This window comes from Protopterus annectens, chromosome 15.part0 (assembly GCF_019279795.1).
Source record: "Protopterus annectens isolate FY-2018-M chromosome 15.part0, PAN1.0, whole genome shotgun sequence".
In the NCBI taxonomy this organism is placed as follows: Eukaryota; Metazoa; Chordata; order Ceratodontiformes; family Protopteridae; genus Protopterus; species Protopterus annectens.
Window position 1 is genome coordinate 628458776 of NC_056749.1, and position 20683 is coordinate 628479458.

At 45.9% G+C, this 20683-nt stretch overlaps 1 protein-coding gene across 1 annotated transcript in view; it reads left to right on the forward strand.

The window, feature by feature from the left end:
* Positions 1-20683, forward strand: part of LRCH2 (leucine rich repeats and calponin homology domain containing 2) — a 2522829-nt gene that overhangs the window by 807515 nt on the left and 1694631 nt on the right. Inside the window, exon 2 of the mRNA XM_044057297.1 lies at positions 1-23. This exon is cut by the window's left edge and continues 124 nt beyond it. Coding sequence (XP_043913232.1) covers positions 1-23 — 23 coding nt within the window. The remainder of the gene's footprint in view (positions 24-20683) is intronic.

The window sequence follows — 20683 nt, forward strand, 5'->3', positions numbered from 1 at the left end:
GCTAACATACCTAAACATTGTAAGTGAAGTGTATAATATTAGGTTATATGCTACTGTATAGCTAAAAGAATATTTACCATTCATATATAATCTAGATAGCACGTAAGAAACATTTGTCTGTATTTCCAGAAGGAACTCTAGTGTAGCTATTAAAATTATTTTATCATTTTATTTTATCAGTAGAGTAACTAAGAAGATGTTGACTATAGCTAATATTGCATTTTAAAGTTGTTGGATGTTTGATAATTAGTGGACTGTTTGGAATGGGTCCATCCTCTGTAACTCACAAAACTAAGACTGCAGGCATTAGGACAGCTCAGCAGGCCAGATTTTGCCAGGCTGCTTAGTACTTCTTTCCCGTCATATGCTGTGCTTCTCTCCCTCTCCAGAACTTCAGTGCCACTCAATGATTGGGAGATCAGATGGCTCCAGTCTACTGTTTGTAAAGTTGTTTTCCATTAAAATGGTCATGAGTAAGTCTGCTTTTCAAATATCAACATTTTGTGATATTTCTAGGCTTTGATTACTTTTTGGGACTTTTCTTTGAAGATATTGATTTTTCCTGTATGAATTTCAGTTTTTCTTCTTTGGTCTAAGTCTGTCTTTATGCTGTGTTCTGTGTGGTATTCCCCCAGTTTGGTAATTGTTGGACCTCACCAGGTTCTGGGGAGCAGAAGGATAAAACCTTGTCTGTCCGCCAGGTAACCTGTTTTCAAGTAGTTGCACAGGAAACTGGAAGACCCAGATGTTGATCAGGTTGGAGTCACTAGTACTTTTTGGCTTCCTGATCTTGGGGAAGGTGGGGGGGGGATTCAACCTGCTGACAAGCAGCTGTACAGGAGTATAGGGGTGAATGTGGCAGCATATGGGCAGAGTAATAGCACAAAGTAGCACCACAGTACAAGATAAAATGGGAGTCGCTCTACATACATGCATGTATGCTTGTACCATTCTAAACAACAGCAATAGTGACATGACAGCCACCACAGGAAGTAGTTTGGTTTAGAATTAGAACCTTCATGACTGACAGGTTTACCCAGTTCCTCACATGTGACTTTCACCTCTTGGAGAAGCAAGTGGAGGAATAGGGCTGTTGCACCATTCAGAGAATGAATGGAACTGTAGGGCTTTCCCTCTGGCCAGTGACTTAATGGGCCTGGATGTCACACACCCAGCCCCACTCTCAGTTGGAAGAACAAATGGGCTGATAGGGTGCAAATGAAGAAACCCTTAGGAGGATCATGCAGGGGCTAAAAAAAAATCTGAAGTAGTTTACTTTATTTGGTCTTAAAACTGTAGGGTCTTGGATCCCCATCGGATCTGACACGGACACATTTTCCAGCTATGGATCCAAGCTCTAGACTCCTCCCCTTGTCCATAATGCCCCCTTGTCTCCCTTCTCCTTTCAGATCTCGTTTGCCGCCATCGTGGTTACAAGCGTTGTTTCTGAGCTCCAGCTAGTAGGTCATTTAAGTGAACAAAGCTTTAATTTCTCTATCTGATTTCTTCCTATTTTCTTCCTTATATCTTTTCTTTCCTCCCCGTGTCTGTGTTGGACAAAAAAAAAATAAAAAAATCTTTCTCCTCTTTCATTTTCCCGATCTAGAGAATATATGTGTGTGTGTGTGTGAGTGTGTGTGTGCCTGATTCGGGGATAGCAGAAGACCCTAAGAGAGGCTTTAGGAAATGCACAAAGTGTGGCCATAAGCTGTCTCCGGTGGATGACCACACTCTGTGTGTGGTTTGCCTAGGTGCACACTACCTTAAGTCCCCCTGTCCTGTTTGCAGTGGCTTCAACCCCAGGGCACTTAAGGATAGGCGGGACTAAGTGATTCTGAAGGGTTTGCTCCCCTCTTCATGGACTACAGTTCCTTCTTCCCCAGCGGGGGTAGCAGCAGCTGCTGCATCTACTTCCTCTTCCCTGGCCTTAGGGACTCAAACTCCTGCCAAGATGTCTGGGGAAGGGGATAAGTCTAAGAAAGACTGGTCTCGCAAGCGGTCCACTGACCACTCATCGCAGATGGGTCTGCCACCCAAAGTTAGGCCTCCAACTAGGCTTGGGTCTCCTCGGTTGCTCTCACCCAGGTTTTCCCCTGAGCCCAAGGAGACTCTTAACCGGTCCCCAGTTAGGTCTTCATCCCAGCGGCTCTCGCAACCTGTTTCGGTGGTGTCGTCTTGCTCCACCCGGTGTATCAGTGAAGTGGAGATGGACAAGATGATGCGGAGAGTTACCCTCACTCAGATCCAGATGGGGGTCTTGCTGGCTCCCTCTCTCTCCGTAGGGGGCTCCTTGCAACCTTTTTTCCGACCAATAATTCCATCTCCAATCTGATCAGCGGTTTCGGAGTTTTTGGATCTGAAGACCCTCGGGGTCGGTGCCGACGGTACCATGTTTCTCGACACCAGTTATTGCCTTGAGCTTGTCTGATCCGATGGGATCGGATCTAAGCTTTCTGAGTAGTAGCCTTGGGGTTGGATCCGAGGGGGTGCTCTCTGCTCAGAATGCTTTGGAGCGTAGCATTCCACTCTACATCTCGGCTCCTGGAGTCTTTGCTCAGACTTCCCTGTCTGGTCTCCCCACTAGTACGTCCAAGGAGGTTCATTCCTCCTTAGCATTTGACGTTGTGGAGAGGGTTCTCGCAGTGTTGAGGCCTCTGACCATCTCGTCCTCAACTCCGTACAGACCCCCTTGGCTCTGAGTGCGGTTTCGACCATCTTGCCTTCTCAGGGTAGCCCATGGTCACTATGCCCCAGGAACTTCTGGTGGAACAACAATGAGGGTTTTGATCTCTCCTACTCAGAGTCCCCCTGAGGAGATACCCCACAAACATACATGTAAGAGGAGGCACTTGGACTCTACTCTTGAGTCCCTCACAGAAGACAATAACTTGGATGAAGGGGAAGGTTCCCCAAGGTCGCCCCCTGAGAATGTCTCCTTTAGAGACATAATGGAGCTCCTTCGCCAGAGGGGGGGGGGTCATCCCCAAAACCAACCTCCAATGAGTCTGTGTTCCTGGTGGCATTTGGCTTGTGCCCATCTACCTCTTGATTGTCCCCTCCTGCTGATCCACTCGTGGATCTGATAACATCTAGGGCATGGAAGGAGCCAGACACCATAGACCCCATTCCTAAGCACCCCAACAAAGTGTTGAGCCCCGCTTCGGACAAGACACATTGGAACAAGGGGTCCACGGTAGATGCGAAAATTGTGGCGGCTGCCACCAAGAAGGAGCTTGCGCAGAAGAGCTCCACGGTTCATCCCCCTGATCGAGAATCAAGAGTGATGGACCATTTTGGGAAGTGAGTATATGCTTCAGTAACCTTCTCTGTGAGGGCACCGAACTATATGGCACATGTCATTTGACTCCAGAGAGATCTAGTGAAGGAAATCATGGAGTCTACCCCAGAGTCCATGTCGGAGGAGAACAAAAAGACATTCTCCACTTGAATCGCTCTTCTAAAAGTGGCTGCCATCATGTCCATGCGACTGCTCTCTCATGCTATGGAGGAAGCCGCAAGGGAGGCCCCAACAGGTTTTGCCATCAGGAGTCACGCCTGGCTCTAGTTGTGTCGATTTTCGGAGGCCTTCAAGGTGTCTTTCATCAACGCCCCTTATGATAGTTCTTCCCTCTTTGGGAAATGAGTGAGAGAGACACTGGTCTAGAGAAGGAAGGATGGGAAGACACTCTACTGTCGGGATCAGCTTCTCATCTCCTCAAAGATCCTTTTCCAGGAATCAGCAAGGAATAAAGAAGAAACTGGAGGCGAAGCTGTCTCTACCCAAGACTAGAACAGACAGGCAAGAGGAGAAGGTTTACACTTGCACCACACCTCCAGCCACACATAGACCTACTAAACTAGCACTGGCAAAAAATACACAATCATACTCTGAGGCTCTAAATAAAAACCTGAAAAGCATCAGAGACCTCCAAAGCAGACACCCAAACAACCTGCATCTCCCGTCACAAACCAGACAACACATAAAACACAAAATCAGTGTGCCGCACAATCACAGCCCTTAAGATGAAATAACATACCTAACACACTTAGTAATAGGTGTCTCTATAGTCAGGCACACTGATGTCCCACTCGCTCGGCTGGACAAGCAGAAGGTTACTGTTAGCTGCCTGTCGGGAGCCAGAATCCACCACATAACACAAGCACTCAGGCACTCCAGAACAAATACAAATATGACTCTGTCATTGTTCATGTTGGTGTGAATGACCTGAGACGTACCTCCCTGGACTACATGAAAAGAGACATGGAAGAGCTCACTTATGTAGCCCAGGCTGGTATGACTGTGACCCTGAGTAGCATCCTGCCCTCACCAAGAATGATACCTCAGTATAAAGAGAAAATTATCAATTTCAGCAATTGGCTAAGCTTCTGGTGTCATTCAAAGGGGGATCCAGTGTCTTTTAGCCTCGGACGACATGCTCGACAAGCCACGTTGCTTCACAAGAGACTGCTTGCACCTGTCACCCCTAGGCTTTTGAATACTAGCTAAGGCTCTTGCTGCCCCCATAGTGCCTTTTTAGGCAAGGCTCAAAAGCCAAACCCACCTCCGTAAACAGCACAATTAACAAAAAACTGAGGGTTATGCTTCTCAACGCTAGGAGTTTAAATCTCAAAATGCACGTGCTCAAAGTACTCCTCAGTATGGAGAACGTCGACATCTGTGCAGTAACTGAAACCTGGTTCAAGGCTCCAGAGAGCACCCCAACACTACAGGGCTACAACTCATACCACACGTTCCGGCCACAGAACACGGACCGAAACACAAAAGGAAGGGGGTGTATCCATATTCATCAAGGATACCTACACCTCCAGGTTAGTGGCACAGCATGATACCTCTGAGATCATCCATGTGCAACTAACATTGGGCAAATCTGCAATGCAAATTGTGGACTGAGACAGATCACTCTCCATGACCCAGGACCACCACTCCACCTTTCTGGAGACACTGGAAAACATGAAGGTCCTACCAAACACTCTGATATTGGGTGATTTCATTTACCCTACCATGGACTGGGAAAATTATTCTAGTGGAAACTCCCAGACCCAGTGCTTCCTGGAATTCATCAACTCAAATGCCCTGGATCAGCTGGTAAACTCCCCTACCAGAGGTGAAAACATATTGGACCTGGTCATCACAAACATGGGCGGCAGGTGTTCCACACCGGAGGTCAACCCGTTACTGGTTAGATCAGACTATAAACTAATCACTCTGGATGTCCACACCCCACCACCACCCCCAACTAAGGAAACCACAGTAAAAAACTTTTCTAAAGCAAACTTCACCTTACTTAAGGCAGAGGTGGTAAGTTTCACAGCCCCCACGCTAAAGGATAACGCTGCTCAAGATGCAGAAACCTTTACAAATGCACTCTATGAGCACCTACAAGGATGCATGGATCGTGCCATCCCTAGCAATACCAAGACTCACTCCTCTAAGAGAAGGAAACCAGTCTGGTGGATCCCTGCCATGAACAGGCTATTAAGTAGGAGGAGGAAACTAGTTCAGAAAAAAAGCAAATCCCAAGAAGGAAAGACATCCCTGATCAGCATCAGTAAGAAACTAAGGTCCCTCATAAAATCATCCAAGGCTAACTTCGAAAGAAAAATAGCCAAGGATTCAAAAGATAACCACAAAGCCTTCTTTAGCTATGTTAAGAATCTAAGTGGCAACACACAGATACGCACTGAACTAGAGCAAAATTGCACAAAATATACTGAACCTACTGATATTGCCAACATCCTGGCAGATTCAGTGCAAACTTCTCCCCCTCTCACCCCCAAAAGGGCCCACAACAATACTGGAAAAGTGTAGTGTTCTGGAAATCGCAGACACACAGGTGAAAATAGTCGTTTCAAAAGCCAAAAACACAGCGTCAGTGGGGCCAGATGGTGTCCCAGGCTGCATCTTGCACGAACTACAGAACGAACTAACCCCCCACCTAAACACGCTGTTCAGCCTCAGCCTCTCCACAGGCTACGTGCCCATAGAATGGCACACAGCAATGGTTATTCCACTCCACAAAGGAGGGGGCACAACTGACCCTGGTAACTATCGCCCCATAAGCCTGACTAGCCTGGCCTGCAAGGATGTGGAGCGCATCATCATGTAACTCATTAACAAAGACATTGGGAACCTCCAAACACTTGACCCCCCCGACCCAGTTATGCTTTAAGGGCAGATCATGCATACTAAACCTTGTTGACTTCTTCGAGACAGTCACCAAGGCCATAGACAAGGGAAAGGCTGTTCACACAGCCTACCTTGACCTCGCCAAGGCTTTCAACACCATTCCCCACTTGGGTATTACAGAATAACTCACCAGCCTGAACATAAACCCCTGTGTCACGAAATGGGTTGCCAAATGGCTTAGAGACACCTCACACGGTAAGAATAGCGGGCTCCTTATCAGACTCTAAACCAGTCACAAGTGGTGTCCCGCAAGGTTAGGTCCTGGGACCCCTACTGTTCGGCATATACTTCTCATAAGTACAGGCAAACACAGGAGGACTATGGCTAACCAAGTTCGCAGATGACTGCAAACAGGGAGCCATAATTGACTATCCGGCTGACACGGATATCCTCCAAATGGTCCTTACTGAGATGGACACCTGGTGTCAAAGTCATTGCCTCAAGCTAAATGCCAAAAAATGCATAGTCATCCCATTTGGGAAAAACAAAACACCCACGAATTACCACATAGGTGGCAGCCCCCTTAATACAGAAGAGGTAATAAGAGATCTGGGGACCCAGGTAGATAGTAATCTCTCCTTTGGCAATCATATTGCCAAAGTAGTTAGGAAATCCTTCTATGTGGCCCATCTAATTACTAAAGGGTTCGCATCTAGAAATAGAGGTTATAGTGCCCCCTCTACTCGTCACTCATCAGACCCATCATAGAGTACAGTGCTTCATTTGGGATGTACCTCACAAGACACTTCCCACAGCTGGAGAGACCACAAAAGTACCTCACCAAGAGGATTACTGGCTTCAAACATATGTTCTATGCAGCCCGACTGAAAACTCCGGCTGTACTCAGTGGCATATCACTTACTGAGAGGTGATCTCTGCCTGACTTGCAAATCCATGTCCAACTCAGAATTGATGGACATGCTCCACCTAAAGAAATCCAAGTCAGTGCGAGCCACGCGCTCTAGTCAGCTAAACCTCACCACAACAATAAATAGAACATGCTGGAGGGATAAATTCCTGTCACAGAGACTCCCCATGCTTTGGAACAAAATTCCAAACTACATTAGGCAGAGCCCCTCACTAACACTCTTCAAAAGAAACCTTGACGAGTGGATGGGTAACAGAAAATACACCCCTGGGATCACTTCATTGGCTCTGCTTGACAGAGGATCAGTTAATCAATGGGGCGGTGATAACCAACACACTCTGGCTAGGCTTATAAATGCCCTTTGGCAGATAGCCTAGTACCTACCAATGAACCTATATGGTTCCGGAAGTCTCAGGTGTTTTCCCGGGACGCTCAGGATTCTCCATCCCCCAGAGGCAGAGGGGGTCACGATAGACACCGTCCAAGAGGCAGAGAGGGGGTCCTAGGAATTTCGGGTCCCGAGAACCTTTCTTGGAGAGACCTGGGCAGCAAGCCTGAGGGGTTGCCTGACTGCTCATCTCTGGAGGCAGTCTGGGTCATCTGTTGCTACCCCCGAAGGCATGGGAGTCCATTACAACAGATCGCTGGGTGTTGCGAATCATTTCCAGAAGCTATTTTGTTCCGTTCAAGGAGCACACCCAGCTAAACAAGCTCCTCCCAGATGTCTCACCTGCACAACGGGAGGAGGCAGCACTAGAAATAGGAAAGCTGTGGAAGAAATGAGTCATCCAGCCGGTCCACCCAGACCAGTCTGGATCTGGCATTTACTCCAGGTTCTTTTTAGTGCCAAAGAAAACAGGGGACCTCGGACCAGTCTTGGATCTGTCCAGATTGAACCTGTCAGTAATCAAGGCGAAATTCTGGATGGTCAATCTTCAGTCTATCCTGCCCTTTCTGCAGGCCAAAGACTGGATGTGCTTGATCGATCTCCAGGATGCGTATTACCACATCAAAATGGACAAGCACTCCCGAAGGTTTCTTTGCTTCCAGCTGGGAGCCAATCACTACCATTTCAGAGCCGTTCCTTTTCATAGGTTCATAGGTAGGTACTAGGCTATCAGCCCAAGGGCCTACATAAGCCTAGCCAACAAGGTTCAATGGCTTACGCCACCCAAGAAAGTTATTTTCCTGTGCCACTGTTGAGCAGAGACACAGAAGTGAACCCCGGGGTATATTTCCTATTTCCCATCCACTCATCAAGATTTTTCTTGGAGTGCTAATGAAGATCTTTGCTTGACATAGATGGGTAGCCTGTTCCAGAGTATGGGAAGTCTCTGGGACAGGAATCTATTCCTCCAGCATGTCCTGTTTATTGTGGTGACAAGGTTTAGGTCGCTAGAGCGTGTAGCTTGAACGGATTGGGATTTATTTAGGTGTAGCATGTCCAACAGCTCTGGGTTTGACATTGCTTTATATGTTAGGCAGAGATCACCTCGGAGTAGGCGATATGCTACGGAGTAAAGCTGGAGTTTTTTGAGACTGTCAGTATAAAGCATTTGTTTGATGCCAGTAATCCTCTTTGTGAGGTACTTCTCTGGCCTTTCCAGCTTCTGCAGATGTCTTGTGAGGTACATTCCAAAAGGGACATTGTACTCTATAATGGGTCTAATGAGTGTCGAATACAGGGGAACAATGACCTCTTTTTTACTGGATGCGAACCCTTTTATGATGAGGTGTGCCACGTAGAAGGACTTCCTCACTACTGTGGCAATGTGACTATCAAAGGAGAGAGTACTGTCCACCTGGGTCCCAAGGTCTCTTATCACACATTCGGTCTTAAGTAGATTGCTGCCTATGTGGTAGTTCATGGGTACAGAGTTTTTACCAAAGAGGATGACACTGCACTTTTTGGCATTGAGCTTGAGACTGATCTTTTAGTCTCACCACAGTCCCCAGGGTGTTTACCAAGGTGATGGTGGTTGTCGCGACTCACCTGAGGCTCCAGGGTATTTGGGTATTTCCGTACCTGGACGATTGGCTCTTTGCTGCCCCTTCAGAGCATCTATTGTGCCAACCCAGGGATTACTTCATTCAGTTAGCAAGCAAATTGGGTGTTACCATCAAGCTGAACAAATCTTCTCTAGCTCCGGTCCAGATTCAGGATTTTATTGGTGTGTGTTTGGATACTCAAGTGAGGGTTTTTCTCACCCCGGATAGGATACGCAGTCTAAGATTACTTGTGTTACAAATTCTTTACGCTCAAGTCTCTACCGCTGAAGCAGTTCTAAGGGCATTGGGTTTCATAGTGGCCATGCTCAATCTCTTGCCGATGGCTTGCTGTCATATGAGAGATGTTCATCGTGCATACAGCTGCAGTCATAACAGATGGGTTATCTTGCCGTCAGGCGGGTCCTCGGTCGGCCAAATTCCAAAGTCTAGGTCTGGCATCGGATGTCTTCGCTTCTTCCCTGACGTCAGTGCGGCAGGGGTATAAAAGAACCATCCAACGCCATTTTCTTCAGTCTTTCTTGCCGCACGGTGCCCGAAGCAGAAGCAGTTTGCAAGTGCCGGTCGGCCAGCTCCTGAGATTACGAATATTTTTCAACCGAAGTCTTCTTGAAAGCTAAGTACCCCGTTGGGGAAACTTTTCTTGCCTCAGACCGATGTCAGACGAAGTTAATAATTGCATTTCATGTGGGAAGCAAATACCGTATAAGGATTTCCATTCCCTCTGCATTCCTTGCTTAGGCCCAGACCACGACGTCTCGGCCTGTCGTTTTTATGCTACATTCAACAAATGCACTATTAAGCATCGGGCAGAGTTCGCCCAACACTATTTTGGCAAAAAGTTTAATTACATTATGTCGTCTGATACTCCGACTCCAGTTTTGGGTAAAAGACGCAAAGATAAGGACCGACATACGAGGTCCGCGACTTCTACCGACACCATGCTAAAGCCGACTACAGGTGCTCCAGTTCTCAGCGAGGCACCTACGCAGCCCCGGACTACTGATGACACTTCCTTAGCGGTGTCTTCTGTGCCCGAGGTCGCAGGCTCCTCGGCCCACACCCCGATTACAGATACCGACGCCACTCTTGGCGGGGAAACTCAGAGTTTAGACAGGTCTGCCACCTCTTAAGGTGTCTTCAGGCCGCCTTCTTCTTTTTCCATTAAGGCTTTCACTAAATCTAAAGCAGCCATGCATACTAAAAGACAAGCTCCACAAGGCCCCCTCTCAAGGCCCCATGCCTAAAAAACAGATGCTCAAAATGGCTGAGGATTTGATTACTCTTATCAGCGGTTCTCAACCCCCCTCGGACAAAAGGCCCAGAGTGGAGGAAGAATACCCTTCCTCGGACCAGGCCTCCATTACTTCAGAACATTCTGAAGACCAGGAACATTCATACTCCCCTTTTGAAGATTCTGATGCAGAGGAGTCCATTTCCTCTGTCTCCCCCCCTGAGGACTATTCTTTTGGGGAATCCTTGCATACCTTGAGGGAACACTTCCACTGGGAAGGCCAAGATTACTCAGACTCCAAGAAAAGGCTCTGGGATTTCCTCTTGCTCCCTCAGCACAGGCCTCTGGCTATCCCTCCTGTCTTAGACATACTAGATGATGTGTATTCAGAGGCCAGCCTTAACCCAGATTCTTTACCTCCAGCTCCAGTTAAGCCTGACAGGTATTACCAGGTTCCTGATTCACACCAATTCCTATACAAAAGCCATGCGGCTGACCCAGAAACTATTTCCCAGGGTCCCAAGGGAATTAAGGCCTCCACTGCCAAAAATCCATTACCTTCAGAGAGAGATTCCAGAGCTTTAGAAAGGTGGGGGGAAAAGGTATACACCTCGGCCACCTTAACCATGAGGGCATTAAACTGTCAGTTCCATATGTTAAAGTATCAACAGTTTTCGTTATCTCATTTGAAAAGCAAAATGTCACAACCTGATCAACCAGACTTGAAGGAGTTGCAGGATTTGGTGCATAGTGCAGAACAAGTGGGTAAACATACCTTGCAATGTGGTTTTGATGCTTTAGAGGCCTCATGTAGAGCTGCTGTTACAGGATCAGTCATACGTAGACATGCTTGGCTCAAAGAGCAAACCTTACCAGATCATGTCAAAGCTAAATTACTAGATGCACCTCTTCAAAATGATGTATTGTTTGGTGTTAAAGCTGTGAAGGTATTAAAGAAAATGGAGGAAAAGGCAAAATCAATGCAAACAGTGAAAGATTTCCTACAGGTACAACCTCCACGTTTCAGTAGAAATTGGCCTTCAAAAAATTGGTCCTTTCCAGCCACGGACAGATCCCAAAGAGGTAGATACAGGTGCCCGAGGGGTAGTGGGCAATCTCAAGGATCATTTAGAGGCAGACAATGGCAAGCACCTACACCAAGAGGTGGAGAGGATAGATCACAGCCATTCAGAAAGCAGAACCAATGACTTTCCCCTTTGCATGCCAAGCAAAGCTCTAATGGCAGCACCTTTAGGCGGAAAACTGGCATTATTTTCGAAAAATTGGCATATTGTCACAAAAGACAAATGGATCCTGGACATTATAGACAGAGGCTACAGATTCCACTTTCACACCCTTCCAAAAATGAGAGGCATGCCAAACCTGACACAAAATCAAAGGGTAGAGGCACAAAAACAAATTTCAGCTCTCATGGACATGAAAGCTATTCAAGAGGTACCTGCACAAGAACAGGGTCAAGATTTTTATTCCAGACTATTCCTGGTACCAAGGAAGGACAAAGATTGGAGACCTATTTTGGACCTATCCATCCTAAACACATATTTACTGCACCAAAATTCAAGATGCTCACATTACAGCAGCTTCTTCCCATGCTGGGCAAGGAGTCTTGGCTGGTAACATTGGACCTCAAGGAGGCATACCTGCATGTCCCTATCAGACAAGATTGCAGAAGATACCTCAGATTTCTTGCAGGTTCAACCCATTATCAATTCTCTGCATTGCCCTTTGGCTTATCTACTGCGCCCAGAGTGTTCACGAAATGCCTGGCATCAGTAATTGCCTTCTGCAGACTTCAAGGGATACAAATATACCCATATTTGGACGACTGCCTGATCCAAGCAGACAGCAAACACATACTTCTGAAACACCTGGCGTTTGTAATAAAGTTGTTGAACTCTCTGGGATACACAGTCAACAAAAAGAAATCAAGGCTAATACCCTCTCAAACAATAATTTTCCTGGGTGCCAGCTTGAATAAACACCCAGATGGCCTACCTCACGCCAGAGAAACAAGGGCAACTATCTCAATACTTCAGAAAACTGGCAACCTTCACCAGGCTGACTGCAAGGAAAATCCTGCAGGCTCTGGGATTCATGGAACCTTGCATCCTGCTAATCCCATGTGCAAAGCTGCATATGAGGAAACTTCAATGGTACCTAAAGAACTTATGGTCTCAACACAGCCACAGTTTGGAAACAATTATACCACTGATTCCATGCCTCCAAAAGGAATTTCTGTGGTGGGCTCAAGCATGCCAAAGAAACATAGGTCTCCCATTCTGCTTGCCTCAAGCAAATCAAATCATCACAACAGACGCCTCGGACTACGCCTGGGGTCGCACATGACAGATCAGTGCATTCAGGGCAAATGGTCCCAAAAAGAAAAGCACCTACACATCAATCAATAGGAAATGCTAGCAGTAAAAAATGTTATTATGGCTTTCAAAGACCTACTGCATCCAGGCCAGCTATTGATAAGGACAGACAACACCACAGTGATGTGGTACATAAACAAACAGGGAGGAACCCATTCATATCCCTTGTGCAGGCTAGCCATGTCTCTTTGGAACATGGCTCTGGAATTACAAATCCAACTTCAAGCACAATTCCTGCCAGGCAAGGAAAACAGTCTGGCAGACAACCTAAGCAGAAATATGACAGATCCACACGAATGGAAGTTGCATCCTCAAGTTTTTACAAAGATAATTCAAGCATGGGGAAGGCCAGACATAGATCTCTTTGCTACCCACAGAAATTACCAATTGACAAAATTCTGCTCAAGGACCTATAATCCACAGGCCTGGAAAGTGGACGCACTCTTTCAGTTGGACAACAATGACAGTTTATGCCTTTCCACCTCTTCCTCTGCTGCCCAAAGTTCTATTAAAAACCAGAGCAGACAGACCAAAGATGATTCTCATTGCTCCAGACTGGCCAAGACAACACTGGTACCCGCTCCTGAGGAGCCTGACGCATTCCCCACCATGGATCCTGCCTCTAATGCCTCTTCTGTTGACTCAGCACAACTTCAAAACTCTTCACAGTCAGCTGAAAACACTCAATCTAGCCGCATGGAGGATTCCTTAAATTCACAACAGACCCTACTCTCCAGGGAGGTGCAGGATGTCATTTTGGAGGCCAGAAGGCCTTCTACTAGAAAAGCCTACTCCGCTAAATGGAAACGGTTTTGTGCCTGGAATCAGAAAAAGGGTCAGAATCCTGGAATACTGAATTTACCTCAAATATTACAGTATCTAGCTGAGATGCTAAGCAGTGGACTTTCATTCTCCTCCATCAAAATCCATGCCTCAGCCATTTCTGCTCAATACAACACTGATCCTCCTTTATTCTCTCACCCTCTCTTAAGACAGTTCCTCAGAGGGGCTAAGAATATAAAACCCCCAAGGAAGCAACCAGTACCTGCTTGGGACCTCAATTTCATTCTAGAAAAACTGACCCTGCCTCCATTTGAGCCAGCTGCTTCAACAGAACAATATTTGTCATGGAAAACAGCCTTCCTTCTGGCTGTCACCTCAGCACGCAGGGTTTCAGAACTACAAGCCCTCATGGCTGTGCAGCCTTTCATCATTTTCCATCAGGACAGAGTTTCCTTACGAACCAACCCTTCCTTTATGCCAAAGGTAGTATCCAGGGTAGCCTTGAATCAGGCTATCCACTTACCTACCTTTTACCCTAATCCACAAAACAAAGGGGAGAGACTACTATATTCCTTGGACATTCACAGACAGCTTTGTTATTATTTGGACAGAACAAAGCCATTCAGAAAATCAGAGCAACTCTTTGTGTCCTATGCTACAGGTGCTCAAGGGAAGGCTATTTCCAAACAGACAATCTCAAAATGGATAGCCCACTGCATACGCCTTTGTTATTCTTTTCATGGTAAAACTGTACCTACAGGCTTCAGATCTCACTCCACAAGGGCCACAGCTACCTCTGCAGCTTTCCTCAGAGGGGTTCCTACCAAAGATATTTTGGAAGCAGCCACTTGGAGTTCTGTACATACTTTCTCCAAGCACTATCACCTACCATTATACTCCAAATCTAGAGCGGGTTTTGCCACTGCAGTCTTGCAGGGCATCCTTGCTCCTCCTAGTTCCACTTAGTGCCTACCACCCCTTTTTTAGCGTTGGGATTCTACCCATCTGTTATGACTGCAGCTGTATGCACGATGAACATAGTACAGTTTTGTACCTACCATAAATGTAGATGTTCGAGTGCTAATACAGCTGCAGTCCAGGTTTCCCTCCCTCCTTCCCCCTTGGGACCGGCCTAATGGCTAACACCTCCTCATACAACCTGATTGGGGTATTCTTTTATGGTGTATTTGCTTGCAACTACTGTTTTCTGATTATATTGCATTGCATTATTACATAAATTTATGTTTTGCCTTCCTTCTGGGGGCACCTGACATCTGGGGCAAGAAAAACTGAAGAAAATGGTGTTGGCTGGTTCTTTTATACCCCTGCTGCACTGACGTCAGGGAAGAAGCGATGACATCCGACGCTGGACCTAGACTTTGGAATTCGGCCGACCGAGGACCCGCCTGACGGCAGGATAACCCATCTGTTATGACTGCAGCTGTGTTAGCACTCGAACATCTACATTTATGGTAGGTACAGAACTGTACTTTCTTTAGTAGACACTTGCAGTCTAGTGGTTCCTGTTAGCCCTTCCTCTCTCCTTTCCAGTGAGAATCTCAAGGGTAAGCAAGGATTCCCTTTGGTGGTGGATTCAATCCCCAGAGCTCCTCAAGGGATGCTCCTTTCACCCTGCCTTTTCCAGAACCACGGTGACCACGGATGCCTCCCATCTAGGGTGGGGAGGGGGGGCACTGTTTGGGAAGGACTGTCCAAGGCACTTGGTCCCCCTCCGAGACCGATTTGCATATCAGCGTTCTAGAGAAGAGGGTGGTCCTTCTTGTGTTGCAGGCACTTCATGCCCATCTTCCTCTAGGGACGATTGCCATTCAGACAGACAATATGTCAGTAGTCTGGTACATCAACAAACAAGGGGGAACCAAATTTGATCCCCTCTATTGAGAAGCCATGAGAGTGTGGAAATGGGCAATCTCAACCGACCGCTTTCTAGTAGCAACACACATTCTGGGGCTGTCCAACATTCTAGCGGACGGGCTCAGATCATCTATCCAGATGCCTTATGAGTGGTCTCTGAATTCTTCAGTAGTGGAACAGCTCTTTCTGAAGTGGGGTCGGCCTTGCTGTGATCTGTTCACATCTCCTTCCAATGAAAAATGCAGAGAGTTTTTTGCTCTGAACCCTCCTGGAGGGGGAAGCCCCCAGAGACACACTGGTTCATGCTTGGCCTCCCTGTCTCCTCTATGCTTATCCTCCTCTTCCTCTTATGTCGACATTTCTTCAGAAAGGTCGAAAGCTGGGGAGCACTGTGATCCTTTTTGCCCCATTCTGGCCTCACCAGGTTTGGTTCCCCTCTCTGTAGTCTCATCTAGTTGTTCCTCCATGGCCATTGGATCCAGTTCTAGATCATTTTTCTCATCCATCAAGGATCCTTCGCCCAGATCTGGACAGTCTGAAGCTCACGGCTTGGCTGCTCCGGTTCCCATGATTATCAGGGCTCCTGGATTGTCATCCCCTGTAAAGTTCATTTTGGTTGCAGCTCACAAATCCTCCACCAGAAAGGTATATCATAGTAAATGGAGTTGTTTCTCCATATGGACCATTCAGTGGGCTTTGGACCCTTTCACGGCACCTCTTTTGGCAGTCTTAGATTTTCTAGCAAGCATCCTTCATCAAGGTGCTAGTTCCACTGCAGTTAATGTGCAACTGGCAGCTATTTCTAATTTCCATGTGGGTGTGAATATGTCTTTCTTGGCTTCTTCCAAACTTTGTAAAACTTCTTAAAGGTGCTTTTCTACTTAGACCTCCAGTTAAGGACCCTACGCCTCCATGGGATCTCACCTTAGTGTTACAGGCATTGGTTTCTGCACCATTTGAACCTGCAACCTCAGTTGATTTGCCATTTTTAACCTGGAAAACTGCTTTTTTGCTGGCCATTACCTCAGCCAGAAGAGTGTTCGAGCTTCAGGCTTTTTCTATTAAGGTGCCTTACATGATCTTTCAAAAGACAGAATGTCGCTGCACACTAATCCATCTTTTCTTCCTAAGGTGGCCTTGGAAGCCAATATTAATCAGACTATAAATTTACCAGTTTTTTCCTCAGCTTCCAGAACAAAGGGGAATACAAGCTGCATCTGCTTGATGTACGCAGACAGTTGAGATTTTATTTACACAGGATAAATCTGATCAACTATTCGTGTCTTATGCTAAATCCTTTTTAAACAAGCCAGTTTCCAAGGTAACATTTGCTCGCTGAATTTCTCTAAGAATTGCTTGAGCCTGTGCTGTGAAAGGTAGGTCTCTGCCAGGACAAGTGAAGGCACATTCCACCCGATCTATGGCTATGTCAGCTGCCCTCTGGTCTAGGGTGTCTCTGGACAATATCTGCTCGGCAGCTATGTGGTCCTCATCTCATACCTTCATTTCACATTACAAACCTGGACATTGTGTCTAGGAACAGTGCATCCTTTGGCTCTGCAGTGCTCTGGAATATCCTTCCATGAGGGCAACCAAGGAGTTTTTGGTAGCTGGGGATTCTGTCCCACAGGTTGAAGACCAAATGAAGTAAACAACTTCAGATAAAGAAGTTATGTACTCACCATAACATTCCATCTGCGTAGTTGTACTTCATTTGTCTTCAACCTTTCTCCCCTTCCTTCCCACTGACCTTATCATTGGTGCAGTCAGCATTTAGCTTTGTACAAAGTGTGTGGCCCTTGACTCAGTCTAGGCCTGGGAGTGTCATGGAGATTCTTTATGATAAGGTGATACTGGGTCACGTATCTGATAACTCTTAAGCAACAAACTTGATCTGATGGGAGAAGGGAGGCAATGGGGAATTATGGGTAAGGGGAGGAGTCTGGAGCTTGGATCCATAGCTGGAAAATGTGGCCATGTTGGATCTGATTTGGATCCAAGACCCCACAGGTTGAAGACAAATGAAGTACAACTACACAGATGGAACATTATGGTGACTACATAACTTCTTTTTTAACATTAATGCTGAGGTTCCTGTCCTTGTAATGTTTAACTTCAGTTAGAGAAAATTCAGAGAGACACTTTTCCTGGCCGAAATTTTCTGGCTTCTCTTCCCCATTTAGGTTTTTGGTTTTAGGTAGAGAATTTTTTGCCATCTTTCCTTCCTAAGCAAGGACACCAAGAATTTCCTTACCAGTATCCTGGTTTCTGATACTGATTTCAAGAAGACAAACCTTGACTGGTGAATTAATATTGACATTGATGTAGCCACCCATGTTGACTGTTGATGTTATTACTGAGCTTGCCATCAGTGACATCAGTACCATTGTTGATGGCTTCAGCAGCAGTGTTGATTTCATCCCCTCTAGAGTTTGTGCTGTTGACAACCCCTCTAGAGTTTGTGCTGTTGATTCCAGTGCCAACTCCCAGTTATTTATTTATTATTTATTTATTGCATTTGTTAACCAGGAAAGTCACTGAGCCGGTAAAGAGCCCATTTTCATTGGAAGCCCATGGAGAAAAGCTCCACGATGATGCATACAATTCGAGTGAAAATTTATTTGACATTTGTTGACCGGGTTGGTCCATCTGGGCCGAGGCCCTTTTTCGGTGGAGACCCGGGGAGAAAAGCTCCAGAGTTGCAAAATATATGCAAGTTACAAGATTAAAAACATTTGCTAATACACAAAAAAATACCTAACAATGTAAAACAAGTATACAATGATAATATTGATTACAGATTATATACATTGTTGGCTCGCTATGTATATAAGGCAGGTATATATGTATCCAGGAGAGATTGAATTTAAAGTAGAGAGAGAGGAAGCTAGTAAGGAGTGATTTGGTAGCAGTGAAGGAGAGATAAGAGTGCAACAGTAGTTGTTGACCATTCTACTGGTGAGAGGAGATAGATATAGTAAAGGACAGTTAGGGGTGGGCGTACGGAAAGGGTTTATTGGGGAAGAAGGGAGGGTGAGTTTGGAAGGAGGTAGTGTTAGGTACTGGTAGGAGAAAGAGAAGTGAAAGATTGGGCTGGAGAGGTGGGTTAGTCGGGGGTACAGAGAACAGAGGCAGAGTTTATTTAAGCTAAGGTACAAGATAGTACAGTACAATTACGTTGCATGAGACTGGTAAATAGCAGCAAAGGTCTATGAAGAAAAATACAATCATTAACATATAATGACAGAGTCATTGACATATAAAAATCATATAGTACAATTATTTTACAAGACTTTGTGTAATAGAGGCAACAGTGTTGGAATAACGAAAAATAAAGTCATTGATATGTTATGCTGTCAGCCTCAAGATATCTAGACCTGTTTTATTTTCTGTAATCAAAACTGTTGCCTGTGGCTACACCATTGCCAAATCTGATTAGTCACTCTCTTTTAGTGTGATGTGCTTCTTCTGTGTACTTGACGTAGGTTCATAGGCGGTTACTAGGCTAATGGCCGTAGGGCCCTTACAAGCCTAGCCAAGTTCAACCCTTGTTCCCTTAAGGGTCTAGAGATATAAGCTGTCTGTTATAAGCAGATCTAAATCTGCAGTAACTGTTGCTGTCCAAGAGAGACACAAGTGAAGCACCTGGGGTGAATTTGTGGTTTCCCATCTAGTCATCCATGTTACGCTAAAAAGGGTTAACAAGGGGCTCCATTTAACCTGTATTGTAAGTTTATTCCAGAGAGGAGAGTCAGTCTCTGGGAGATGTATTTGTCTCTCCAGCAAGTCCTGTTGATGCCCCATGCTAGGTTAAGGTCCCTAGAGAGAGTGAATCATGCACCATTTGACTTATGAATGTACAGCATTTCCATTAAGGCAGGATCAGAGGTTGCTGTGTATGCAAGGCACAGGTTACCACTGAGTAGTCTATACAATGCAGAGCATAGTGACAGCGATTTCAGTCTTTCTGCATAAGACATGTGCTGAAGACCCTGAAATTTATTTGTGAGGAACTTTTGAGGTCTCTCCAGTTGCTCCAGGTGCATGTTTAGATACATACCAAAAGGAGCGTTGTGTACTCTATTACTGGCCTGATGAGGGAAGAGTACATGGAGGTTATAACCTCCTTTGTTCTGAAAGCTATGCCCTTGCTTATGAGGTGAGCAATGTAGAAGCCTTCCTTATCACCGTGGAGATATGGTGATCAATAGTAAGGTTGCTGTCACCCTGTATCCCCAACTGTCGTACCACTGATTTAGTGCTTAGGGTGGTGTTATATTGGTTATCTGCAGGGACATAGCCTTTGCCAAAGGGGAAGATCATGCATTTTTTTGCATTGAGTTTAAGACCATAACGTTGACACCAATCATTTTTTTCCGCAGGTCTTTCTTGTAGAATGTTGACATCGTTTGGGGACTCAGTGACTGCTCCTAGCTTGTAGTCATCAGCAAACTTCGTCAGATACAGGCCTTTTGTTTTTGTGTGTACTTTTGAGTAGTAGATTCCAAACAATAGGGGCCACAGCACCGATCCCAATGGAACACTATAACGGGTTTGCTGATGGAGGTGGAGTCCCCTATTTTGACTGTATGTATTCTTTTGATGAGCTAGTTTGGAACCCATCTGACAGTATATGGGTTAACTCCTAGCTGGATGAGTTTTTCAATGATGCCTGAGTGGGGGATCATGTCAAAAGCCTTGGCCAAGTCTGGCTACACCATATACACAGATTTGCCTGTGTCCAGAGCTTTGGTACCAGTCTCAAAGTAGTCTACCTGGTTCATCAGGCAGTATCTCCCTTTAACAAAGCCAAACTGGGTGGGATCAAGTGTTTGAAGGTCTCCTATATCCTTGTTGATGAATTCCATGATGATTCTGTCCATGGTGTTGCAGATGAGGATGGTTAGGCTAATGGGTCTATAGTTCCCAGGGTCATTGGATGCATCCCCCTTGTGCAAGGGGATGATGGTAGCTGTTTTCCATTCAGCAGGGACAAAACCAGTGCTTAGGCTGTGGTTGAAGAGAGTACCCACTGGTGTTGCTAACACCCATTTTAAACCATTGCAAAATCAGCCTGGGATGTTATAAGGTCCCGTAGAGGTTGTGTTTTTGCCTTGGAGAGAGTGGTTAAGACCTGCTCTTTAGAGATACTAGGCAGAGAGTAGGTGGTATGAATGTTTTAGGGTATATGTGGTGGGAACATGAGGGAGAAGTTCTCACTGAACCTGTCTGCTAGCAGGATGACTATTTACACTGGTTCAGTATATGTGGAACCATTCAATATCAGTTCAGCACAAACCTGATACCATTTT